This window comes from Anolis sagrei, chromosome 2 (genome assembly GCF_037176765.1).
Source record: "Anolis sagrei isolate rAnoSag1 chromosome 2, rAnoSag1.mat, whole genome shotgun sequence".
Classification (NCBI taxonomy): Eukaryota; Metazoa; Chordata; class Lepidosauria; order Squamata; family Dactyloidae; genus Anolis; species Anolis sagrei.
In genome coordinates this window covers 206,392,813-206,419,970 of record NC_090022.1, presented here as the reverse complement: position 1 = coordinate 206,419,970, position 27,158 = coordinate 206,392,813, and the positions used below count along the sequence as shown (strand labels likewise).

At 38.5% G+C, this 27,158-nt stretch overlaps 1 protein-coding gene across 3 annotated transcripts in view; it reads left to right on the top strand.

The window, feature by feature from the left end:
• The window catches only part of ECPAS (Ecm29 proteasome adaptor and scaffold), a 74,382-nt gene that overhangs the window by 36,851 nt on the left and 10,373 nt on the right, over positions 1-27,158 (top strand). For all 3 annotated transcript variants that reach the window (XM_060762503.2, XM_060762501.2, XM_060762502.2), the window contains 20 exons: positions 471-594; positions 2,401-2,546; positions 4,449-4,503; positions 4,639-4,753; positions 6,253-6,321; positions 8,001-8,118; positions 9,038-9,205; positions 10,507-10,586; positions 11,812-11,917; positions 12,986-13,033; positions 13,188-13,309; positions 14,330-14,480; positions 16,677-16,742; positions 19,734-19,823; positions 21,100-21,166; positions 22,821-22,912; positions 23,014-23,080; positions 24,784-24,975; positions 25,595-25,803; positions 26,906-26,949. In XM_060762503.2, the coding sequence (XP_060618486.2) occupies positions 471-594; positions 2,401-2,546; positions 4,449-4,503; positions 4,639-4,753; positions 6,253-6,321; positions 8,001-8,118; positions 9,038-9,205; positions 10,507-10,586; positions 11,812-11,917; positions 12,986-13,033; positions 13,188-13,309; positions 14,330-14,480; positions 16,677-16,742; positions 19,734-19,823; positions 21,100-21,166; positions 22,821-22,912; positions 23,014-23,080; positions 24,784-24,975; positions 25,595-25,803; positions 26,906-26,949 (2,129 nt within the window). The remainder of the gene's footprint in view (positions 1-470; positions 595-2,400; positions 2,547-4,448; positions 4,504-4,638; positions 4,754-6,252; positions 6,322-8,000; positions 8,119-9,037; positions 9,206-10,506; positions 10,587-11,811; positions 11,918-12,985; positions 13,034-13,187; positions 13,310-14,329; positions 14,481-16,676; positions 16,743-19,733; positions 19,824-21,099; positions 21,167-22,820; positions 22,913-23,013; positions 23,081-24,783; positions 24,976-25,594; positions 25,804-26,905; positions 26,950-27,158) is intronic.

The following is a 27,158-nucleotide window of genomic DNA, read 5'->3' as shown; positions in this document are numbered from 1 at the left end:
TTCTAGAAGTCAGTTGATCTAGAAGTGATAGCATGAAATCTTTTTCCTGAGTTAGTTAATGACTGATGAATATCTTCTTTGCAGCTGATTGCTTCAACTGCAAACCTTTTCTCTCTTCTCTGAATACAAGTAAATTGATCTTTTCTCCTTGTTGGAAAAGGATCAAGCCTCACTTTATAGCAGAATTCTTGGCAAAACTAGCTCTGTGAAAACCGCTGTGGTGCAGGATTTCATTTTACAATAAATATGTCGTCACATTAATGTGTAATTATGGTGTGAGCAATTAGCATCCAAGCACCAATTATTTAAATGCAGGAAGGTATCCTTCAAAGCTGCTTCGAAAAACTGCTCCAAGAAAGTTTAGGGAGAAGAGCCATTCCTTTTGTTGTTCTCTTTAATAACAAGAATGGGTTTCTTGCCTGTAGAGAAGGGTTTGGTGTGTAACTGCTTTCCATTTGTGTGCCCTACAGGCAAAGCAAATTGAGCTACAGTTCACTGTGGGTGAAGCAATTACTAGCGCTGCAATAGGAACCAGCTCTGTAGCTGCACGTGATGCGTGGGTGGTAGCTGAAGAAGAGTACACCCCTCCTGTTGGTAGGTTTGCATACGGGGAATGTAAAAAATATTGAAAAGACTGGTGTGGATGTACACTATACCTTTATCTGAGTTGAGTGCACATGACTATTATTTTAGACTTGCCACTCTTCAATCCCCTCCTGTATCATCTGGTACTTGATCCACATTGCGGTTGAATATATTCAGATTTTCAGATACGACTCTGCATGTTCAACTAGAACATGTCAGAAATCTATGCCCATCTTTCAGGCACTGGGAATGTGGCAGCTATCTGAGTGTCAGCTGCATTAAGATCACTTCTGACCACAAGGTCATGAGTTCGAAGCCAGGCCGGGTCGGAGTGAGCTTCCAACCAATTGTGTAGCTTGTTGTTGACCTTTGCAACCCGAAAGACAATTATGTCTGTCAAGTAGGAAAATTAGGTACTACCTATGTGTGGGGAGGCTAATTTAACACAATTTATGAGGCCATAAAAAAGATCCCAGCAAAGCACTCCAGCAAAAGCATGCGGGGAATGCCGAAGTACTTCATCAGTGTCGCAGATGGACGATGAAAGCAACAGTTCCCCTGGTGGCCAGAAAAAGTTAAATAGCCTGTGTCTGTTTGTCTATATCTGTTGCATGTCTTTGGCATTGAATGTTTGCCATATATGTGTACATTTTAATCTGCCTTGAGTCCCCTGCGGGGTGAGAAGGGCGGAATATAAATACTATAAATAAATAAATAAATAAATAAATGACCTATACTCAGCTTTAAATGTTGAGGCATTAAGTGGATCTACTTTGCCTAATATAATCCTTGTTCAAATGAACTATATATTTTGGATGCATCAAGCAATCCAGTTGGGTTACACTTATTGGGGATGATGGATCATGTCCTGTTAGGATCACAACCTAATCAGGGTAGCAGTGTTTATTTGGTAATTGATGATTGCTGGGTATGTCGATATTTTGTTTCTGTTTGATGCTTTCAACAGGCAATGATGCAAGCAGACTTCTTTTAAAGATAACCAATTTGTTTACTCGTAACTTCATGTATTTAAAGATACAGCTCATTTAAAAACTTCAGTAACGTTTCAGAGTTTTGTATCTTGAACTTATAGTCTTTAACAGTTTCTTCATATACTCTGTTGCTTCATACAGCTCTCTTTAAAAAGAGTTTACTTTCAAGTAAAACACAAACCTCAACAGTTTCTAACTTCCTAACTCTGACAGACTTCTATACTCAAGCTCACTCAAGGTTCAACACACTTCTCTAACAAACATTCCTCAACTGACATTTCCTAACTGTCATCCTGTTTAAAGTTTCTGAATATTCTAAACTGTCACTGAGTCAGTCACATGACCTGCAGCCCCTCCCACTGCTTTAGGTATATAGAGATAAGGAACCTGAAAATCAAATAAGACATGTACTTCAGGTTGTAAAATGACACATTACAAAAGAGACAAACATCATATAGAGGAGGCTTGAAAGGGTTGCTTCCCCCAACAGTACTTGAGTCTGGAAAGGCAGGATATATGCATCCCAAAAGATCCAATAAATATGCACTCCCTATTGCAAGTCTGGTTGTTATTATTCAGATGTCAAACGTTAGCGTGTAACAGTCTTGATTTCAATCATGCTATAATCCTTTAAAAGTGTTACATCTTTTTGTAAGTCTGGGCACACACAGATACCTGATCTCGTAGCAATTCCAATAAGGGATAGGATGCTGAACATTTAACATGAACCCAATAAATTCTAGCCAAACTCTCAGTTCATTTTCCAAATTCTTGTTTATAATGCTTTGTTTTTCTTTTGTCCTCTTTTTTAAAATTGACATAGATGTGAAAGTGAATGATGTGGTTCCCTGGGTTTTGGATGTCATTTTGAATAAGCACATTGTTAGTCCAAACCCTCACGTGAGGCAAGCGTCCTGTATCTGGCTTTTATCACTGGTGAAGAAATTGAGCACCCACAAAGAGATTAAGGTAAGAAATACAATGAATTCCTTATTAATCATTGACTTTCTGAATTGTCTTTTGTCTCAGTTTCTGTGTTCTGGTTTTTCACTGTTCTGGTTTCTCTGTTCTGGTTTCTTCCCAGCCGGCAACTGTAGTACAGTTTCTTATTGAGCAAAGGGGGATAGTTTAATACTTATTTTTTATGTAAAGCATTACTTATTGCCTCTTCAGATTACCAACGGGTATAGAATAGATAAGAATATTAATGTATTTCTTCAATTCTAAGACTTGCTTTTTTTCCTGTATAAACATCTTTAAAAATGAGGTGTGCCTTAGAATCTTTTGCTGATTTGAGTATTCCCTAATTTAATTAATATGGTATTTCTTGGAATCTTCAGCACAATCCTATGGTCAACATCTAGCTCAAGTTGTCCATAACGTTGTAGTGAAAGACCTAGAGATTTTTTAGAGAGGTGTACTCTCAGGTTAAAAAAAGCATTTTTAAGTTGTAGGTTTTTCACTTTTGTGTGTGTTTTGTGCAGCAAACTCCAGCAAATGTGGAGGGATGGCTGTACAGTTTTATCTGTTTACCAAAATCAGAGGAGAGATGGAACCATCCTGATTTTTTTAGCAGTGAGTTCCATAGTAAGGATGCGGCTATTGAGGCCTGTGAAGCCTTCGCTGCTGAGGATGAGGGCGAGGATTTTTTGTGTGAGCCTGTTATTTCTGGGGGGGGGGGGGGGGTGAAAGTGTTTTTCAGATGTTTTGGATAGATTCGTTGTCAGGAAAACAGACCATGCTTCTCATAAGAATCTCCCAGGGACTGACTGTGAAAGGAATGTGGGGGAGACGGAAAAGTTACCAATAACCCATTGTGTATTGCTTAGACAGCAGGGTGTGAAGCAAAGACAGATTCGTTGTTCTCAGAGACTGAAAGATAAACAAAGGGAGCCCAGTGTGGGAAAGAATGATGTTTAGGTAAGAGGGAGACCTTTTAAGGAATCTGAGGCTTTGTTTGGTGTGGAGATCAGTGTTGGAATTTCATGTGTCAAGTCACCTGTCTATGAAGGTCTGAGTCAGAAGTTGTGGTCCTTATTTTTGGATCTTGTTTTCCTTCTTAAGTTGCATATCTCCTGTTTGGATTACAAATCTTGTTTCATGTTTTCAAGTTTTTGGAATTATAGTCATGTTTTGAGTTCCACCTTGGGATTACAGTTTCTTGTTTTACCTTCTGTGATTTTTGGATTCATGTTCAGAGTTGCTCTTTGCCTTTTGTCAAGCTCTTGATATCTTAGCTCATCAATGTCCTTGGATACTGTTTTTACAATCTGGCCTTTGATTTTACTTTCTTGCATGCTTAGTTTGCTGATTTTAAATGACTTCTAGAGAAATGCTTGTACTGTTTTGAAGCTGTTACTTTTTACATATCCCTTTCTTAATAAACTCATTATTATTGTGGAACTGTGTGATGTCTGGGTGAAAAGGGATCAAACAGGCAGCTGGGCTACAACTGCTGCTATGGATAAAAGCCTTGCATGCTTGCTAGGCTGGCTTTTTGTCATGGTAGCCTAGGCAATAAAAGGTAAAAGTCAGGAGATCCTTTTAGTCTTTATGGGTAATAATTTCATTGGGCTTGAATAGGTATTACTGTCTCAAAAAGCTACAGAGAAAAATAGTGAGCTAATCATATTGTGTACAATTTCTCCCTTCCTGCTACTTTTACAAAGGAGGTATCTCAAAAACAGACTGTGGGGCATTCGTAGATGTCTTTATCTCCCTGCCTTGGTCTCTGCTTCTCTCTGTGAATCTGGAGATGGGATCTTAGTTTCATATTTGGGTTTTCTTGGTGGGGAAAATATTATTTTCAGATGTATAGTAAAATGAATTTCAAAATAAAAGTTATGTCCTCTTCTCTTTCTTCTTTTATAGACTCATCTCAAAGATATTCAAACTGCCTTTGTGTCTATTCTGTCAGAAAGTGATGGTAAGCGGGAGTTGTTTATAAAAAAAGGTTGCCTTTTGATTAAAAACATGTAGCTCTTTATCTGAAGAAATGGCTATTAACTAAAAGTGTGTTAATATTCTCTCTTAATATTAAGTTGTCTTGTGTTTCATATAGAACTCAGTCAAGATGTTGCTTCTAAAGGCCTTGGTTTGGTATATGAGCTTGGGAATGAACAAGATCAGCAGGAACTTGTTACAACTCTCGTTGAAACGCTTATGACTGGAAAAAGGTATTCAATATATATATTAGCCAACATGGCCCATTATTTCATTATTATTTAATCTTTTGTATCCCATCTTTCCCACAATAATGGGACTTAAGGTGTTCAACCATTTAAAACAGTATAAACCATTAGTAAAAATAGAACTATAAGATGAAAAAAATGATTTAGGAGCTTAAAAACATTAAAATATTAAATGCATTAAAAAGTATATACAAATCTTAAAAGCATTAAAAGCCCAACCTTGGTTAGTTTAAAAGCCTGGTAGCTGATAAAAGTTTAAAGTGGAAGAAATAAAAGACTGTGGTGTGATACATTTCACCTAAACCCTCTCTATATATTAGGTGTTGTCTCCCTGCCTTATGCTTGAAGCAGACCATGTAGTTTCAATTCAGTCTGTCAATAGGGGCACCTTTGCTTTATGATGGTTTAACGAAATCAAACTTTGTTTCATGCACAAAATTATTTTTAAAATATTGATATAATATATTGATCTGGGTGACCTAGTCTTAATTTATTTATTCATTTACGTCACTTTTATCATGCCCATTTCAGCCCGAAGGCGACTCAGGTCGGCATACAAGTTGGCAAAAATTAGATGCCGCATATAAATACATACATTGGTTAAAAGCAAAAATTACATCACAATACGTTTAAAAACCATAAAAGCAATAAAAACAATAAAAATTATAAAACTATGTCTTCCTGTTCAATTCCTCAATTCTTCCTGTTAAATTAAAACCTATTTGGGAGTGAAAATCGGACAAGTGTAGCTAGTCTAGTGCTCTTTAGGTACTAATGTTTACCATCTGTCTTGTTGAGTTGCCTGCAAAGGTTGTATTAGACAAATGTTTTTAAATGTTTATTTCTTACTGTAAATTCATTTTTATAGGTTTTTGTTTTACATATGCATCTAGTTTTGTATGGTGTTTTATATAATGTAAGCCGCTTTGGGTCTTGTTAAGGGAGAAAAGCGGGATATAAATATTTATTATTATATTTATTATATTATTTAGATGATGTGAGTTCTGTTAAGCCCCTGGCAGCATGGCCAATATGTGAGCTGTACAATCTGGATAGTATTTGGTTGCCTAAACGTGGTATAAGAAATAAGGAGAGATTCATTTGTTGATAGCTCCTTCAGGTTTTGTAGTAGCAAGTTTATGAATGGACCCATTTATTTGTACAGTTTGATCTTTCATGCTTGCATGGATCCAGCATAAGCCAGGCTTTCTAAAGAACTGCAGTATTGTTAGTTATCCAGAACATGCAAGCCTTCAAAACGGGATTCCTTATGTCTTAATAATTTTTATTCCTGACATTTAATATGAAGCAAGATGCAACTTGCAGGGACTGTTAAAAGGGATCTATTGTTCATTATATATCATCAGATTCATGGAATGTTTATAATGATAAGGCTGATGGATACCTGCTTTCTGAAATCAAGATTTGGATAATATAGCCATTGTCTTTCAGGTTTTGCCTATAAAAGCATACTTTCTTTCCAGAGTTAAGCATGAAGTGATGGGAGAAACAGTAATGTTCCAGGGATCAGGCCTTGGCAAGACTCCAGATGGGTAAGTCACTAGTCATAATGTTTAAACTTATTAGCAACATCACTTTTCTTACGATGTTTTTCAGCTTGGTGATGTCCATCTCCTGCCCCAAAGTCCTTGGGAACAAAGCTATTAACTGCTTCATATGGCTTTTACATTGTTCTCCAAAGCCAATGACATAAGCGTTTGATACAAGCTTGAGCTTATTTAATTACCCTATATACTTGAATATAAGCTTACCCGAATATAAGCCGAGGCACCTAATTTTACCACACAAAATTGGGAAAACATATTGCCTCGAGTATAAGCCGAGGGTGGGAAATGCAGCAGCTACAAGTAAATTTCAAAATAAAAATTGATACCAATAAAATTACATAAACTGAGGCATCAGTAGGTTAAATGTTTTTAAATATTTACATAAAACTGAAATTTAAGATAAGCCTGTCCAACTCTGATTAAACCATTATCCTAATCTTTTTCAATATAAATGTGCTTGCGTATCCTTCCAATAATAATAAAAAGAGTAAAATAATAAATGTAACAAAAATATTAACAATAGAGTAAAATAGTGGAAATGTAAGAATAATAACAATAATAGAGTAAAATAATAAATGTAATAATAAAAATAGAATAAAATAATAAATGTAATAAAAACAATAATAACAGAGCAAAATAATAAATGTAAAAAAATAATAACAGAGTAAAATAATAAATAACTTTGACTCGAGTACAAACCGAAGGAGGCTTTTTCAGCCTAAAAAAGGGCTGAAAACTTCAGCTTATACTCGAGTATATACGGTAAATAGCTGATTTCATTTACCTTAACTCTCTTTCATTTTAAGGTTCACATTTAATACAACACTTGGGTAAAATTATATTTTGATTCAGCAGTTCAAACACCCATAAAAAGCAAGCAAGCAAGCAATTTCTCTTCAATACTTGAATAGTTGCGTTTTCTAAACCCCCAACATATAATTTTCTTTCCCTTTTGGTACTACCAAGCAGACAGCTAAGAAGCTGCAAAGAAAAAGAGAATGAACAATAGAGAATACACATGTAGCAATTTTGTTGAATTTTAAACCTGGTCCAGCAATGGCAATATTTTTGGAAGGAGATATGGGCCCTCCATTTTTATTCCTGATAGAGTCCACCTATGTGGTGCAGCAGGTTAAACCACTGAGCTGCTAAACTCCTGAAAGAAACGGTGGTTCGAATATAGGGAGCAGGGTGAGCTCCCGCTGTTAGCCCCAGCTTCTCCAACCTAGCCGTTCAAAAACATGCAAATGTGAATAGATCAATTGGTACTGCTTCTGTGGGAAGGTAATGGTGCTCTATGCAGTTATGCTGGCCACATGACCTTGGGAGGTATCTATGGACAATGCTGGCTCTTCAGCTTAGAAATGGAGATGGGCACCACCCCCCAGAGTCAGACACGACTAGACTTAATGTCAGGGGAAACATTTGCCTTTATCTTAAGAGTCCACCTGCTGTAGAGCTGAATGCAGTAATCTGGAAATGTACAATCATTCATTTGATTTTACCTATTTGAACTATTTATAAAGTCAGCTGTTGCAGAACTATCCTTACTAAGCACCATGCTCCAAGATATTCTCTAGAACTATCTGTGATTAATGTCAATTTGAAATGTCTGTAAGTGTTTTTAATTTTTATTTTTAATTGTTTATTTCTGTTTCCCCAAGCCAGGGTCTTTCTACTTACCAGGAGCTTTGTTCACTTGCTAGTGACCTCAACCAGCCAGATTTGGTGTACAAATTCATGAATTTGGCCAATCATCATGCAATGTGGAACTCCCGGAAGGTAATGCACAGCATGAATTGCACAATAACAATAACAACAAGACATAGTAGAGTGAATGCTCAGAGTCTCATTGAAGGAATTTGATTTTCTGATCGGAACACTATAGGTTGAGCATCCTTTGTCCAGACATCCCAAATATTCCAAAATCCAAAGTTGGCCACAGGAATGGATGGGATAGCAACAACTTTGCTTTCTGATGTTTCAATGAAAACTTGGTTTAATGCACAAAATTATTTCTAAAATATTGTATAAAATTACATCCAGGCTGTGTATACAGGATGTGTTTATGTGATACAAATGAATTTCATGTTTAGGCTTGGGTCCCATTATCAAGTTATCACATTATGTACATATATGCAAATGTGGGCATTTCAAGCTTTGAAAAATCCAAAATTCAGAACACTCTGGTCCCAAGCATTTCAGATAAGGGACTCTTAATCTATATTTGTCTTTTTAAAGGCAGTTAAAATTGGAAACAAAATACCAGTAATATTGTTACCCTAAACATAATGTGGCTACTTGTAACATGTTTCTTCCAAGTTCTGGATTTGAAGCTCAACATTGTAAAATTCAGAAACTTGGAATGGAAGAAAAGGCCTTCTTTCCAGCCTTATTTCAAAATAGCTTTTCTGTTCCACTGGGGCAGCCTTTGCGGTGCAAACTCAAGAACTACTCACACTAGGCACTTATTTCCAGGGACCCCTGAAGTATGTAGGCCTCCTTTGTACCCAGCTCACATGTTCTAGGACACCCTTGGAAAGATTATTTGTTTGTATGAACACATTTTCTAATTGTATTCAGAAAACTAAATTAATGAAATAAATAATAAACTTTATATTATTTAGGGACTTGGGAGGGCTTAAATTAGCATAAATGAGACTTTAACCATTTGTCTGTGTTTGTATTTTCTTTTGCTTAGGGAGCAGCATTTGGTTTTAATGTGATTGCTACCAAAGCTGGGGAGCAACTGGCTCCTTTTCTACCCCAGCTCCTTCCTCGTCTCTATCGCTACCAATTTGACCCCAATATTGGGATTCGGCAGGCTATGACCAGCATTTGGAATGCACTAGTCACAGACAAATCTGCAGTAAGTGAACACAGTCCTAGTGCTGTCTTTCTTTTGCACTTTGACAAAGGTGGGAGAATCTCTTAAAGAACAGGGAAATTTCTAAGGTACGAAATTGTCAAAGATGGATGGTATATGTTTTGCAACAGTACTCTTGGTCATGAAACTGATATATTTCGGGGGAAATCATGATATCTGCAGCCTTGTAATCTGAACTTTAATTATTACAGAGAATGAACGAGACCCATAATAAATGTGCTGATATTTAAGATACAGAAATCCTCTGCTTTTTGTTTTGGATTTTTGCTATAACAGATTAATATGGCTTCCTGATTGGAAATGCCTTCAAAACCAGAGTGTTGTCATACACCAGAGCAGGAACACCTCTGACCTTAAACACCACACCAGCTTGGTAAAATCAGCAAGCAGTTTATTGAAGAATATAAGAAGGCAAAGCAGTAAAAAATAGCAAAATAATAAAGATCCAATATGTGAAATAGTCTAGAGGCTTCAAAGGAAAACAAGATCCATAAGTACATTAAAAATCCATGAAACTGGGCACTTGAATCCATGAAATAAGACAGCAGGAAAATCCCATAGACAAATCTTAAGTTTGGCAAAAACTTGATACATAAAACTCAGATCATTTGAAAACAAGACTGTGATAAAATAACAATGTTGACCCAACTGAGGCAACTCTTTCCCATGAACCACTATAAAGTTTTTTTCAGATCCTAAAACTGAAAGGAAAGCATTTTCTTGACCTTCCCACCAAATAAAGATTTGTTACCTTTCTTTTGCTGTAGCCGAACGGATTGTCTTAGTCTCCTAAAAGCTTTGCCTCTATTTATTAAAAGTTCGCTTTCTGTCCAAGCTTTCATTATCTTCTCCCTCATTAACTCCTGCACCTGACAAATCATGGTCATACAGTGTTCTGAGAAAAGCGGCAAAGGGCCTCTCCTAAGAATGTGGCCTTGTGAATCTTCCTGAGACAGCTTAGGCCTCTCTTCTGAATTTAACTCAGGACTTAACTCAGTCCCAAGCAAACCCTCATTCTCAGACCCGTCATCAGGAACATCATCCCCATCATGAACATCAGCATGAACATCATTCCCATCATGAACATCACACACAATCACAGGCTGAACAGGCTGACAAACAACAGGTGTTGTGTGGTTTCCGGGCTTTGCTATCGCCCCGTCCACCTTCCCAGGGAGGCACATAGCCACTGCGTCTACACATTTTTGTTGAAGATCATGGGTTTTTTTTGTGTGGATATGTGAAGATTGTGTAGTGTTTACTCTTGGTTTCCATTTCATCAGGTGGACAAGTATATGAAAGAAATTCTTGATGATTTAATAAACAATCTGACTAGCAATATGTGGCGGATTCGAGAGTCCAGGTGAGTATTCCTGAAACCATTTGATTCCAAGGTCTGGGGACTTAGGAAAAAAAAACAGAACTGCACATACTTTTATCCAATGCTAGTTTTTGAAAAAATGTGGGTTGAAACTTTGTGTGATAAGAAATGCTCATATGTTGGGAGCTATATCGTTCCCCAATACAGTGAGAAAGGATACTCCACATATACTACCAATAAAGACTTGCTGCCCTTTCACCCTCAGTGGAAAATTAGTTGTGGATATGGGTAAGGCAGGTAGGATTTCTGCTGTGACCTCTGATCTGTTGTAAGAACAGGATTCTTACAGCTGCGTTCCTTCTCAAGTCATAGATGTGTGATACTTGTCACAGTTTCCTGCACTTTTACTGGTGGAACTTATGGAACATGTGGGGTATCATGTGGATGCTCTGTTCATAGATTGGGACCCATCATAGCAGATGAGGCTTGCAATCCTGTGCCTCCACTCTTCCACCTTTCTCTATATTAGGCATGGGCAAACTTCGACCCCCCAGGTATTTTGGACTTCAACTCCCACAATTCCTGCAGATGTGCTCTGGTATTTCCCTTGCCTTCCAGGTGGAATTCAAAAGGTTATCATATAATCCAAAATGAGCCCCCAGTGACTCAATGGATTAAACCCTTGTGCCAACAGGACTGCTGACTGAAACGTCAGCGGTTCGAACCTGGGGAGCAGGGTGAACTCCCATCTGCCAGCTCCAGCTTCTCATGCGGGGATATGAGAGAACCCTCCCATAGGATGGTAAAACATCTGAGTGTCCCCTGAGTAACGTCCTTGCAGATGGCTAATTCTCCTATACCAGAAGCAACTTGCAGTTTCTCAGTATGCTCCTGGCATGAAAAAAAATAATAATCCAAAATGACACCATGGTTAATTTTAATATGTTTTGTTTTTAATAAGTTTTAATAATAAATCATAATATCAGCCTTAGGTAAAAATAAAATTCTGTAATATCTTTCCTTTGAGCTGAAGAATAGTCATAACCATGGACTACTGTGAGACTACTTTGTGTAGAGAAAGAAGAGCTTTAAAATATTCTATTTGAATAAATGGAGTGGAAATTGAAGATTTTAAAATTCACTGAGCGATTATTCATTGTATATTTCTGTCTGATATTCTCTTCTTTGAGTTTTGAGAAAGAATTTCTTTCTTTCATGGTATAGCACTTCGTATTATTGAAACATAATAATTAAACTCTTGCTTCAGTTGTCTAGCACTGAATGACTTGCTGAGAGGAAGACCCTTGGATGACATTATTCATCAGCTTCCGGAAATATGGGAAACTCTCTTTAGAGTGCAAGATGATATAAAGGTACTGAACATTTTACCTGTCTAATAGAGGAGAAGTACCTTATGATTACTACAGAAAATGAACAAAGATGTAACTCCTCATGGAAGGTTTTGGTGTTACCTTCTTCCATTGGAATTGTAGGGAGTAAATGGAATCCAGGGCCAGTTCAGCCCTTTGTCACTGCTTTGTGTAGCAGCCTACGTTTACCTTCAGGTACTCTTAGTCTTTGACTCCCAAAACAAGCAACTGACATAAAGCAGAAATTCTGAAACGTAGATTGTAATGGATTAGCCTACCTTACAAGATTGGTGTAAAGGCAGTAATAGGCCTGGTGCAATCTGATTGGCTGATGAAATTGAGGGAGTTGCTTAGCAACCGGAGATGGGTGGAGCCAGAGGGAAAGAAAGGAGCTAATGCAGCCAGAGCTTAGTTCAGTTTGGAGCTGGGAGTTTGAAGGGTTAGTTAGGAGATTTGAAGAAGAAGGAAGGAAGGGTTTTGGGAACTGTTTGTTAGAAAGATACCTCTTTGAGGAAAATAGTTAAAGCCTTCAGGGAGAAGGAGTAAGAAATATGGTAAGCCTCTATAGTGTTAAGAGTGCTGGTGTGGAAAGCGGATTCAAAAGCTTCAAAATATCCTGTTTGTATTCCTGTGTGTGGAACATTGCTTTTAAGAAACTCAAGCTATAAGACCATTCTCTGTAAAAGTAAAGCCTGACAGTTTATTGAAACCACTACACATTTTTACTGTTCCAAGATGAAAATAAACAACATATTCTTGTTTTATTTTACCTGAAGAGTTTGTTTGTCTTCTTGAATCAATAGATCAATAAATGGTGGCAGCAAAAGAAACCTTCATAATTAATTGGTGGCATCAAAGAAAAATATAATATACAGTGGCATCCTCCCACTGTTCTGTCTTGTGTGTGTGTGTGTATGTGTGTGTGTGTGCCTTCTGTCCTCTCGGCCCTCACTGACTTACCTGTCATCCATCTTTATTACATAGATCATTAGAATAACAAAATAATGTTAGTTATGATAATCAGTTAATTACATGCATAAATGTATTCTCCTACCTATTTTTCTGTTTCAGGAATCTGTGCGAAAAGCTGCAGAATTAGCCCTGAAAACATTAAGCAAGGTACTTTTTCATAATTGTTTCCATTGATTGCTGAATTTTACCTCTGACAAAACTCTGTTTGCTTCAGTACAGTTTCTTTTGTTCTATACACTGGGAGATATTTTATTTTCTCCCCACAAAGGGTGGCATTTTAGTTTCTTCTCTTTATTTTAAGGTCTGTGTGAAGATGTGTGATCCTTCTAAAGGAGCTGCCGGCCAGAGAACTATTGCTGTCCTGCTGCCATGTCTCCTTGATAAAGGAATGATGAACACAGTGACTGAAGTTCGGACTCTTAGGTATGGTCCCTGTTGTTGTATTTCCTGCTCTTTCCATTTTTAGAATTACATTGTTGGCCTTCTGCCTGCCTCTCCCTTCACCTGGTGTGAAGACGAGGCTCCATCCAGATGCCTGGAGAAGCCTGGCCTGAGCAAAAAGGCAAGCGGTGGCTGAAGTGGCGCCAAAAGTGCCTCACTTGCCTCTTGCCTCTCTCTTCTCCCGGCGTCAGCACGAGGCAAGGCCCTGTCCAAATGCCAGGAGGAGCCTGCCCCAGGCAATAAAGCAAGCGTCAGGCGAAGCAGCTTCAAAGTTGCCTCACCCGCCGCCTGCCTCTCCCTTCACCCGGCATCAGCAAGGCCCCGTCCAGATGCCAGGAGAAGCCTGGCCCAGGCGAAGAGGAAAGCGGCAGGCAAAGTGGCTCCAAAGCCGCCTCTCCTGTCACCTGCCTCTTACAGCGTCAGGATGAGGCATGTCCCCGTCCAGATGCCAGGAGAAGAGGAAAGCTGTGGGCAAAGCAGCTTCAAAGCTGTCTCGCCTGCCTCTCCTTTCTCCCAGCCTCAGGACAAGGTGAGGCCCCGTCCTGATACTGGCAGAAGGGAGAGGAAGTTGGGGCCAAGGGACCTCCAAATCCTCATCTTCCTCCCTTATGCTGGGAGGGTGATCCATCCCTGATCCGCCACCTCCTGGACTTGCCCTGGCCCAGTCCCAGCCCCACCTCCTCCTGGGCCCACCCCACATTCAGATTCGCCTCCTCCTGGGCCCATCCGCCCTCCCTCCTGGACTGAATTTCCCTCCCAGCCCTGCCCTCCTGGCCAGGACCGTAACACGGCCCCAGGGCAAAACACTTTGCCCACGCCTGATGTAGAGCATTGCTTGAGATGGATTGCTACTACCTTAGTGGATAGATTAAAATAACTGTCTTTGTTTCCTGGGTTCATAAAAAATGAAATTCAAATGTATGAATGTAAGAATGAAAATTTCTCTTCCTCTTCTTTCTTTTCTTTTCCTTTCTTTCGCATCTCTTTGCCTTTTTCCTACAGCATTAACACCCTGGTAAAGATCAGCAAAAGTGCTGGGGCAATGCTCAAGCCACATGCCCCTAAGCTCATCCCAGCTTTGTTGGAGTCACTAAGTGTGTTGGAGCCCCAGGTACTCAATTACTTGAGTCTGCGGGCTACAGAGCAGGAAAAGGTAAGTGCAGCCGTAGACACACAGATTGAAGATTTGTTATGAATAACTTTTCAATAACTTTAAAGCATAAGTTATTTTTATTTAGACATAGATTCTATGTAACTACATTGGATTCACAACAACTCGCATTGGCTGACAAACAAACAAACAAACAAACAAAGGGGAATTACATTTTCACTCAGCATTCACACACATACTCATTCAGTCAGCATCATGCATGCATCACTATTTCCCCATTCTTTCTCAATGAAGAGCATCTCTTAGGCCAGACTCAACCTCCTCTGCAGCCTGCCAACGCATAGTTCCTAAACTTCTAAATGCCAAAATGCATCCTTTCCCTAAGCACAATGCCAAGGATTAGCCGTGTTTTACTCACAGCAGAAACTGACTCCCTGCACAAAATCCAAGACTCCAAAATCACACTCCTTCCTCTTCCCTTGAGAAAAGGAGGTAAACACCATTTGTGTCCTGCCCATGGACCAGAGAGGCGGGTGAACAGCTCTGCTGTCTGTCACAATCTTTGGAATGTTAGAAGGTCTCTTATATAGCAATATTTCTTCTGATGTTGTCCCAAAATTGTAAATCTATATAAATAAAAATGTAATGTTTGTTTGTGGGATTAACATAACTCAAAAACCACTGGACAAATTGACACCAAATTTGGAAACAATACACCTATCAGGCCAACGAGTGACCATCACTCATAACATCACTGAAAAAACACAGCAGAAGAGACTTTAAAAGCCAAAAAATAAAAATTACATTGCAACGCATGCGCAAAACTACACACACATATATGCAAACACATATATAAACATACGTAAAGGTAAAGGTTTTCCCCTGACATTCAGTCCAGTCATGTCCGACTCTGGGGGTTGGTGCTCATCTCCATATGTGTAAATACACATATACACAAATATACACACACACCTATACACACACAAAACACATATACACAGACTGGGCCACAGCAACGCGGGCAGGGGATGGCTAGATAATGATAAGATGTTTTCCATCCTGAGACATCCTGGCTTCATCTCAGTTTCCGAACAGATGTTGACTCTTCATAATTGGGGTTGGCCTTGTGTTGACTTCCTTCTTAACATCTTTAACTTTAAAGGGCCATTGTCTTTGACTAATATAAAGACGTTTTCCCCCAGAAGTTCAACAATTAATCATTGTCACAGTTCTTATCAATGTCAGCAGTTTATTATGGCAGGTCAAACATTTCAGTTCTCGTTAGCAACTTTTAATTACAGTTCAGCAAGCAGGCAGTTAGTGATTTAGAATGGTGTCTTCAAAATTATTAGCTCTCATTCATTCATCTTTCATACAATTCATTCAAACTATATATCATATTCACATTTATCATGACTGCACTTCATATTTTAATGTGACATATTCACAACTAATTATTTACCAAGTTTGAGATTATACAGCTGCCCACTTGTTCTGCAGCCCTCACGTTCTTTACCCCTGGCTATGGTGGATATTTCTGCAGGAAGGTGCAATCCTACATCTACTAAATGTATAATAAAATTGATGAACAACAGTTGCGTGTTGTACATTTTCTGGGAATGTGAAACAATAGGATAAGAAATATATCAAACCTGTTATTCTCAAGAAAATGGAATATCATGTTATTTTCACTTAAAGGGAATTTTCAACTGCACAGTCAAGATTGCTTAAGTATTATATCTATAGATATAGATATATTTATATATGTATTTTTTCTTTTCTTTTTGCTTAATAATAGTAATAATAATAATAATAATAAATATTTCTTGAGTATAATGAAGTACTTAGTGCAGAATCCTTATTGATTACTCCACCCCAATGCGACATCTGTTTCCTTTATTCTTCAAGTTTTCTTAAAGTAATTATATTTATTATAATGTGATGGGGTTGCATTGAACACTCCTAATCCTCTTGGAAATCACACCTTGCTGTTACTTATTGCCAAATTTCAGTGACCCAGTCCAGGAAGCAAAACTTGATCATCATTTTCGAGAAAAGGGAACCAAAACTGGCTTATTTTGCTATTGCTGCTGCATAGATAAAATTTGACAAGGAAGATGCAGGGCCCCCACAGGGTGCATTCCGTCTGTTCTCTACACATAATTTCTGTTTTCTCTTAGTGCCTTTTAAACTCATTCTGACTCCATCTTTTCTCCTTTTTTTCTTTTCGTCCTTTAGGCTGCGATGGACAGCGCAAGATTAAGTGCTGCTAAATCCTCCCCCATGATGGAGACCACCAATATGGTGAGAATTATTTTTAATCCTGATTATGTCTATTTTGCTAATTTCATGCTAAAGAATGAGACACCCTTCTATGGGAATTAATGAATGCAGATTTAGAAAATTCTGTGTGAGCCATTTTTCCTTTCCTACAATGATACAAGGAGGTCACTGAAATTCTTTTCCAAGCTGGCAACAGCTGCAATTTCAAAATAGACAGATCATTTGTTCTATATAGCTCATAAAGAGATTTGACAGCTAAATCAGCTGTCGGGATTTAAGACATAACTGAAAACCCATTTCTTCTGACAGGCTAACCGAATCAATTCATAGTTTTTAATCTATATTTCATCAGTAGATTTTAACTTGTATTTTAACTTGTATTTTGTTGTATGTGTTTTAATACTGTTTTATTTCTTGTTTTAATGATGTATCCTGCCTCCAGTCACAGGGAGAGGCGGGCAATACAGTTGTTGTTGTTGTTGTTGTTGTTATAGAATTTCTACTCTGAAAGCACTGGATTAAAGTGGATATATTTAAAAAACTATTTCCAGTTGCCACCACTGCTGCCTTTTTCCAAGTGAACTGTGGGGTTTTTTTGGTATGTCTTTTTTTGTAACCTAGCAGATCCTTCCTCCCTCAGTAGCGTGGGCTGGGATCTCAGGTTGAGGTTATATCTGTTCTGGAAGCATTTTTATTGAATTTGGATCTTCTGGCTGCAATGCATGCATTTTCTCACTGAAACCTTCCCTCACAATCTTTCTTTCGCTTTTTGATCATAGATGACAGACCAAGGGTTGATTGATACAGTGCTTGAAAGATTAACAAATTATTCCTTCTCCTTTTAAAATTGAGATAGGCAAAGTGTGGCCTGCTGGTTGTATATATCCCTCAGGCCCCTTCTACACTGCCATATGAAACCCAGATAATTTTCTTTGAACTGGATTATTGTAGACTGATATAATCCAGTTCAAAGAAGATCATGTGGATTATCTGATTTGATAATCTGTATTATATGGTGAGGGCTGACAGGGAGCTCTGGTGTGTCCTGGTCCATAATAATAATAATAATAAAACTTTATTTGTACCCCGCTACCATCTTCCCAAGGGACTCGGTGCGGCTTACATAAGGCCAAGCCCACAGCACACCAATAAACAAAAGCAATAACAATAATCAATACAAAACAGTTAAAATAAACTCAAAACCAGAAAATACACAATAAGCAATAAACAATAACACTATCAAAACAGACAGCATTTAAAAACCCATGGCCGGGTCAAATGTAATAATTTAAATTTAAAATTAAAAAATTAAAAAGTGTAGGGCATGAACAAGGTAAAGCAAATTAGGATAGGATTTTCAGAGAAAGATGAGGGCGCACAGGCAACCTAAGTCAATATTAAAGTGCATTTGAGGACATATTGCTAAGAGTTTTCCTTATTCTGGGAAGGCACACTGTAACAACCACGTTTTCAGGCTCCTCCTAAAGACTGCCAGCGTTGGGGCATGTCTGATGTCCTTAGGGAGTGAATTCCAGAGTCGAGGGGCCACCACTGAGAATGCCCTCTCCCTCGTCCTCACCAATTGCGCCTGTGAAGGAGGTGGGAACTTGAGCAGGGCCTCTCCAGAGGTCACGAAGAGTCAGAAGTGACTGAAAGAGTCACTTTCAGTCACAACAAGCTATATGGCAAAGCTATAAACAACAAGCTATATGGCAAAGTAGAAGAGGCCTCTGACTTTTCTTTTGTGGTTCTTTGGCACTTTTTCATTTTGAAATGTGGTTGCCAATCTTTGCTTTGAGGGAACTTTAATGTGTCCCCTCTTCATAATTTATGGTGGTTCTCGCAGGTCACCTTCTCATTTGACTACTGCAATGCACTCTTATGTGAAAGGGTCCTTTAATTTTCTTTCCATTTTGTCTTTCTATGGGCATAGGAACTAAGGCATTTGATGACATAGATTATAATGAAATACAGTTCAAAAACTATTAGCACAGCTTTTAAAAATTAAATACGCAGTATTGTCCAAATTATAGATCTATGGCAGTCTAAAATCCATTTAAAACATAGTGCAGAAGATAAAAAATCCAGATTGAGCATCTCTTTCTTATCTCAAATGTTTGGAATCCGATTTTAGAATGTATGTTATCTGCATATGCATAGATTATGAGATATCTTGGAGATAGGCTCCAAGTCTAAACATGAAATTCATTTATGTTTCATATACATCTTGTGCACATAGACTAATGTTAATTTCATACAATGTTTATATAATATTTTTGAACAAAGTTTTTATACATTGAACCACAAGAAAGCCAAAGGTGTCACTATATATTAGTCACCCATGTGGACAATTTTTGGATTTTGGAGGATTTTGGATACTTTAATTTTAGATGAGGGGTGCTAAATCTGCACAGCACCTGCCATTATGCCGTTCTGCCTCAACAGTTTACAGCCAAAAGTCTGTTGTCTAAATAAAAAGGTGTTTGCCTGTTTGTGGAAACTGAGCTTTCTCTGAGAGCAGCCAGTGAGAAAACTCTCCAAATTTACCTGTGACGATGATGGAGCAAAGAGAAAGAACTGCCCTGAAGATCAATCTTTAAGATAGTCTGGGCCCAAGTGTTATAGATCATAACAAACACTGTGAAAATTTACTGGTATCCAACATAGAATAATAGAGTTGGAAGAGACCACATGGGCTATATAATCCTCCTGCCATGCAGGAAAAACACAATCAAAGCATCCCTGACAGTTGGCCATCCAGCCTCTGTTTAAAAGTTTCCAAAGAAGGAGCTTCCACCAGACTCCAAGGCAGAGAGTTCCACTGTTGAACAGTTCATACAGTTGAACTCTGTCTTGGAAAAAGGCTGAGATTTACACATTTCTTGTAACCAACACTGGTTAATCATTGTCATTGTTAGTGTAGCACTGGAAGGTTTAAACCAAACAGCTTGTGAACATCTTTTATATAAAGTACTCATTGATTTTGTCAACTTGGATTTTCTTGTTTTCTAGTGTTTGCAGTATCTGGATGTGTCTGTTCTGGGCGAGCTGATTCCTAGGTTATGTGATCTGACTAGGAGTGGAATAGGCATTGGCACTAAGGTATGTTTGTGTTTTGTAGGAACAATGGGAAAAGACATGCTAACAAAACAGCTTCAGTATCTGTAGATAAGCCTGGTCATCAGAACTGAAGGGGGAATGTGTTTTATGAAATTGATGTAGAAATGGGACAGTGGTTGTGGGTATGAATGATGAGGCTCATGATGGTGATCGATTGGCCAACACACAGTTCGGTGGCCCACATGTTAGACCTGTTCCTGGGTATATTTGGCCTGTTGATTCAAAAAATGGCACCAGTTTTCCCCTATCGATTGTAATTTTTGAGATTCAGAACATATGCCATATACCAGTCACCATCTGCTCACCCATAGAAAGTCATCAGAGCCATATCTAAGAAACTAGAACTGATGTTGTCTATCCAATGCAAATTTCTGAATCAATGACCCAAATAACCTCAGGAGCAGTCCTAAAAACCAAGACACCAATATTTTTTTTGGTTGAGCTCTGTTATCATACTATTGATTATTATAGTGTAATATTATTCTGCCTTTCCCCCAGTTAAGTCTAAAAAGTAGGCTCAGAGATAGAAGAAGGATATCAAGGCTGCTGACAGTTTCATGTGCAGATTCTCCACACTTTGAGGCATTGTATTCCACATTGCTCGGGAATGTACTAATCTGATCAGTAATGACATTGTGGATTTGAATTGCAGACCTCAAATTGTCTTGAATTCTCACTTATAGAGGAAATTCAATGGAAATTTAAAGTAGAAAGGGTGATGTGCAGTAATTATTTTTCATGTCTGCACCTTTTGGGGAGCCTGAAAAATGAAACTCCTTTTTTGGTTTGTTCCTTTGTTTATCAACTTAGTACAACCTTGGAATTTGGGAAGATTTCACATATATCTAAAGTGGTCATCAGTCAGGACTTATCTCTGGGTGGCACAAGAATTCATAATCATGAATCACAACAAGTGATCAGTTAGGCTGTTGGTAAATAACTGCACATGACATCTAGAGTTCTGAGCTATGTAAGCTTCCAAGTTTGTCCATGATGCACTCCAGTGCAGACTTGGGCTGTACAGGTGCTGCGTTGACCTTCAGCTTAGATTTTTCCATTATTCTTTACATTGAATTCTGGACAACTGAATGGGGAAGTAAACTTAGATCCAGTTGGGGAGCTTTTGTTCTGTTTCTTTCTTTCTGCTTTTCCTGTCACTTCATGAAATTCTTGACTTCTACTAACCTATATGTTTATTGTTTCTGAATCTCATTCATCGGAATACATTAATGATTGTCCTCTATCCATTTTTTTTCAGGGTGGCTGTGCCAGTGTAATTGTATCACTAACTACACAGTGCCCGCAAGACTTGACTCCATATTCAGGTAGCATTTTCCTCCTAGGTTTTTCCTTTTCAGTTCTGGTTGATGTTGTATTCCTTGCACAGTATTTTTCTGGGAAACACATTTCATCATTTCCTTTGGCTTCCTATGCGCACCTTAATAATGGAATTCCTTTTCAGTCAAAGGCAAATTCAGAAGGTTGCGGGGGCACATAAACCCATCCAGAAGACTTTGGAGTGGGATAGAGCTTCCTGTTCTCACCCTTTGAGTTCTCTCACTGCAAGCTGGGTGGATGTTTTGATCATTACAATCTGTTCCCCAGCTCTTCTGGCATGAATGAGCTGAAATCACTTTCTGTTTCAGAAAAGGCTTCTGAGCCTAAATTACCCAGGGGTGGGCGGGTTGGCTTTGGGGAAATATGATGAAAATGGCGCCCAGAACTGCAAGGAATCATTTTGAGGTAAACAACATTAGGAAAACTGCACTTTAAGCAACCTCTATGAGACCCAGTAATCCTCCAAACATTGGCCTGTGGGTCACACTTTGTACACCTCTGCTCTAAATAGTAATGGATCAAAGTTTGGGTAGAGGCAGTGGGCATTTTTGGGATTGCTTAAAACATGGAATAAAGATTAATTATATATTTGTGCTCAAGATCCATTGTTGTGTGAGTAGACATCTGTTCATGTAGTGCAATGTTTCTCAACCTTCCTAATGCTGCAACCCTTTAATACAGTTCCTCATGTTGTGGTGATCCTCAACCATAAAATTATTTTCGTTGCTACTTCATAACTGTAATTTTGCTACTGTTATGAATCACAATGTAAATATCTGATATGCAGGATGTATTTTCATTCACAGATATGGCACAGATACCAGATATGCCCAAATTTGAATACTAGTGGGATTGGCGCCGGGGGGGGGGGGGGTTGGTTTGATTTTGTCATTTGGGAGTTGTAGTTGCTGGGATTTATAGTTTACCTGCAATCAAAGGGCATTCTGAACTCCACCAAAAATGGAATTGAACCAAACTTGGTACACAGAATTCTTGTGACCAACAGAAAATACTGGAAGGGTTTGGTGGGCGTTGAGGTTTCTTTTAGTTGCCTTTCCTCCTCATTGGCTTGTACTGAAACCAAGTGGACTGTTTGAAGGTGGGTGGAATGATCCAGTCTCCCCCCATCAGCTTTCTCACTCAGCTGTATGTAGTCCCTGCTTTTTTACGGCTGTCAGTTGACTTGTCAACACAAGCCTTCCTTAATGTTTATGTGGGCCTTAGTCTTGAAGTCAAAATTCCTGGTTCTTCAATGTTTTCACAGTAGCTAAAAATTTCCTATTAAAAATACTGTATTTGTTCAATTTTAAGACACCATCGATTATAAGACACACCCTAATTTCAGTACCACCACCACCATTCTGGAAAATATTTCTTCTGTAATATTTAACAGTTCTGCTTTTTTTGTTTTTGTTTTTCAATGAAGCCTTTTGAATTGAAACTAGTGAGCAGATATGGATTGTCTGAAATAAATATAATATATATGAGAATATATGTAATGTTAGCCAAATAAGGAACCAGCACACTGAGAGCATGATTATAATGCAGAGTTTTGATATGTGGTTTGCCTCATCTCCAAAAAAGAGATCTAAAATTGTTTGATAAAGGATATATTTTGTCTCATGTCCTTTTTTACTACAGGCAAATTGATGAGCGCTTTGCTTAGTGGTTTAACAGATCGCAACACGGTGGTGCAGAAATCTTATGCCTTTGCCTTGGGGCACCTAGTTCGGGTGAGTGAAACCTTGGTACTTCTGCACTTTCATCTCTGTCACATCTGATTTTGTGTATCCAGCTGTTATGGACATGAATGTTTTTCCTTTGCTTCTCACAGACCTCGCGGGACAGCAGCACTGACAAACTGCTGCAGAAGCTGAATAATTGGTACATGGAGAAGGAAGGTTTGTTTTTGTGTGTGTGTGTGTGAAATGTTGACATTTTGTGAAAAAACGTTGACACCATAAGGCAGGAAGATTCCACGTCTTATCTGCCAGTGATTTCTGAATCTTGATAAGTGTCATAGGTCAAGTATCAAAATGAATAGTGCCTGCTTTCTTGAGTATTATATTGGTAGTTGGTTCCAAACCATGCCTGAATCCAAATGTGTCATGGAAAGATTGCCATGGAAAGCCTGATAGAGTCATAAGCTTACTGAGTGACTTGTTGATGCTGGCGCTTCATCTCAGCGTGCTTTTATTTTTCCCATGATACAATCAGTTTCTCTCTCTTTTTGCTATATAAGTACCATGCATACATATTCAGAAGTGGCCCTGTTCTTCTATGCTACCCATAATGTGATGAGTGTGCAGGATGCAAGCGTGAATGAAGCAGAAGAATGTCAACATTTGGGTGGTGGGTGCAGAAAGTGCACTCCAAATAGAATCATAGAGTTGGAAGAGACCTCATGGGCCATCCAGTCCAACCCCCTGCCAAGAAGCAGGAAAATTGCATTCAAAGCACTCCTGACATGGCCATCCAGCCTCCATTTAAAACCCTCCAAAGAAGGAGCCTCCACCACACTCCGGGGTAGCGAGTTCCACTGCTGAACAGCTCTCACAGTCAGGAAGTTCTTCCTAATGTTCAGAAACCCCATCACACCACGTGGCTATACCCACCACGTGGCTATACCCTCAATTATTACGAGTTGAAAGAAACCCATCAAATGTGACTTCTTGCACTGTGTAATAGTTGCTATTGCAAACAGTCAACCCTCCCTCCAAATGGGGTGGGGGTTGCGACTTATATGATGAAATGCAGTAGTTCAAACCCCTCACTATAAAACATTATGAAATTCTTCCTCAGAGCACCTAAGTGTTCTATTAAGGGGTCATGGATTCTGCGGGAGAAGATGATTCTGTAGGTAACCTGGACCTGTAAACATTAATTGGTAACCAGTGGAGTGCTCCTGGATGCTCCTGTCACTAGTCTGGCTGCCAAATTTTGAACTAATTGGAAGTTCCCAAAGCCACTACAGAGCTAGCCCAATTTAAAGCACATTGCAGAAGTGCAAACGTGAGGTTAATGGGGAAAATGTTACAGCTATGTGTGGTTTAACACATAGGGAAAATGCAACACCTTACTTATTTAGGCAATCCCTCGTAGATGATGGTCTTCAAGATATAGTGTCTTGGCAGTGGGTACGTAGGTGACAGTGGAGCCCTATTCTTGATCCGCATGTTCTCCCGCAGTGAGGACATCGGTTTCCAGACAGAAGGCGGTTCTGGTCAGGGTCGGCTTGACGTGTCTTCCTCTTGGCACGTTTCTCCCTTTCGCCCTCCTTTTGAATTTGTGCCTCTTTGAATTCTGCAGCACTGCTGGTCACAGCTGACTTCTAGTTAGAACGCCCCACGGCCAGGGCTTCCCAGTTCTCAGTGTCTATGCCACAGGTTTTGAGGTTGGCTTTAAGCTCATCTTTAAACCTCTTTTCCTGTCCACCAACATTCTGTTTTTTGTTCTTGAGTTCGGAGTAGAGTAACTGTTCTTCCTTAAATGGCAGATGTAATTACAAGGTGTGTGTCTTGCGGGTATGTGAGTTCCATTAAATTGAACCTGATTTATATCAGTAAAAGAAAAAAATCCTGTAACCTCTCTTCCTTTACTTCAGAACAAGTCTACAAACTGGGCTGCGCGTTGACTATTCATGCTATTGGGCGATATAGCCCAGATGTACTGAAGAATCAAGCCAAGTATGTCCTTCCCTTGGCCTTCCTGGGGATGCATGAGGTTCCTGACGAAGAAAAAGGAGAGAAAGAAGATAGCAACCTATGGACAGAAGTGTGGCAGGAAAATGTGCCTGGTATGCTGGATTTGGTTATTTGTAGATTCAATTAATATGTTCTCTGTAGGAATCTTTAGATCCTCCAGCGCAACTTTACAGTCAACTTTTACTGGTTATTAATCATACAGTTATATTGAGGATCTAGGTTGATGAATATGATTATTTGATTATCTGGCTTTGGATCTATGCACAATATATATTTTTCCCAATCTTAAAACTTCAAAAACAGGGCACTCCTTACATTCCAAGACTGCCTCAGATTTGGTGAAATATGGTAATATTGAAGTACTTTTGCTGTGCATCATTCAAGTTTTTGAAGTTTCAAGTTCGGGGAGTGGGGACCAATTTTCTTAGAATATTTGTTAGAATATCTTCTTTTTGTTTTAACGTGGCTTTGTAGTGCAATCTTTCCTATGGGATGAGGAAGAAGTGTGAAAAAACCAGGAAGTCATCTTGTCTGTATTAGTCTATTTTACTGAGTCTATGGCATCTTTAGGAAAGCAGAAAGTGGAACTTTTGTACTGTACAAGATTCTCGCTGCCAATGAAGATTAGACTAGTTTTCATGACCTTTGTTAACATTGAGTTTGTCTTGTTCTTCTGCTCACTCTATGAAACACTGTGTGTTTGAAACGTAGGCACCCATGGTGGCATAAGGCTTTATATGGAGGAACTGATAGCTATCACCCAGAAAGCATTGCAGTCCCCATCTTGGAAGATGAAAGCGCAGGGAGCAGCTGCCATGGCCTCTATTGCAAAGCAAACCGGTTCCCTGGTCCCCCCGCACTTGGGCCTGGTTCTCACCGCTCTGTTGCAAGGCCTGTCTGGAAGAACATGGACCGGAAAGGTAAAAGCTCCAGTAATGAGTAACAGATTACAGCGTAGTTAATCCTGTAACACAGAACTGGGATTAAAAGTGTGAGCAACGTTGCTGTTTTATTCTTTTTAAATGCATATCTCCGATTTGGATACTGTGATCAAATAAAGGAAACATTATTTTGTGTTAACTAGTGCCAGCCTTTGTGCAATGAATCTGTTTTTGCAGCTTTCTTCCTCTACCTGTTCTCTGTTTGGCTATTTGGGAACTACGAAGTTGTGAATTGCAGATTAATTTGGCCATATTACAATTATTCAGTCTTCTCTACTTTTAGTAGTAGCAGAAACAATGGTATCTTGGACTGTTGGTGTGCAAAGAATACCATATATACTTGAATATAAGCTGAGTTTTCCAGCCCCTTTTTTAGGCTGAAAAAGCCCCCCTCCACTTATACTCGAGAGAAAATTATTTATTATTTCCCTCTGTTATTGTTGTTATTATTTTACTCTATTATTATTGTTGTTATTATTATTATTATTATTATCATTATTATTACATTTATTATTTTACTCTATTATTATTTTATTACATTTATTATTTTACTCTATTATTTTATTGCATTTATTATTTTACTCTATTATTATTATTATTACATTTATTATTTTACTCTCTTTATTATTATTAGAAGGATACATAAAAACATTTACATTGAAGAAGGTTGGAATAATGGTTTAATCAGAGTTGGACAGTCTCATCTTAAATTACAGTTTTATGTAAATATTCAGAAATATTTAACCTACTGATGCTTAGATTAATGTATTTTACTGGTATCTAATTTTATTTTTATATTTACCAGTAGCCGCTGCGTTTCCCACCTTTGGCTTATACTCAAATCAATAAGTTTTCCCAGTTTTTGTGGTAAAATTAAGCACCTTGGCTTATATTCAGGTTACCTTATCCTGCGTATATACGGTAATTGACAGCAGAATCTTAAACCTGGGGGCAATCGCTTCGGTATTATATTGCTTAATTACTCGGCAAGTTTCCACCAAATCCAGAGTAGTTAAAATTTCCCACACATAAGAACATTGTTGCTATAATTCTTCTCATATCTTTTATGTCCCACTTTTAGGAGGAGTTACTGAAAGCTATTGCCAGTGTCATTACTTCATGCAGGTAAAAAAGTTGTTATCTTTTGATTCTGAATTTCTTGTGTGTGCTAACAGTGCTATTCCTATGTGAGAATGAATGAACTTATTTTCCTATTCAACAATTGGAGCAATGTTTCTTAAAGTGTGGCCAAGTTTTTACTCAAACTTGCCTCACTGTAAACGCTTTTTTATTTGGAGATAATAGAAAAAGGTTTTATTCCTGATGGCAGGAAC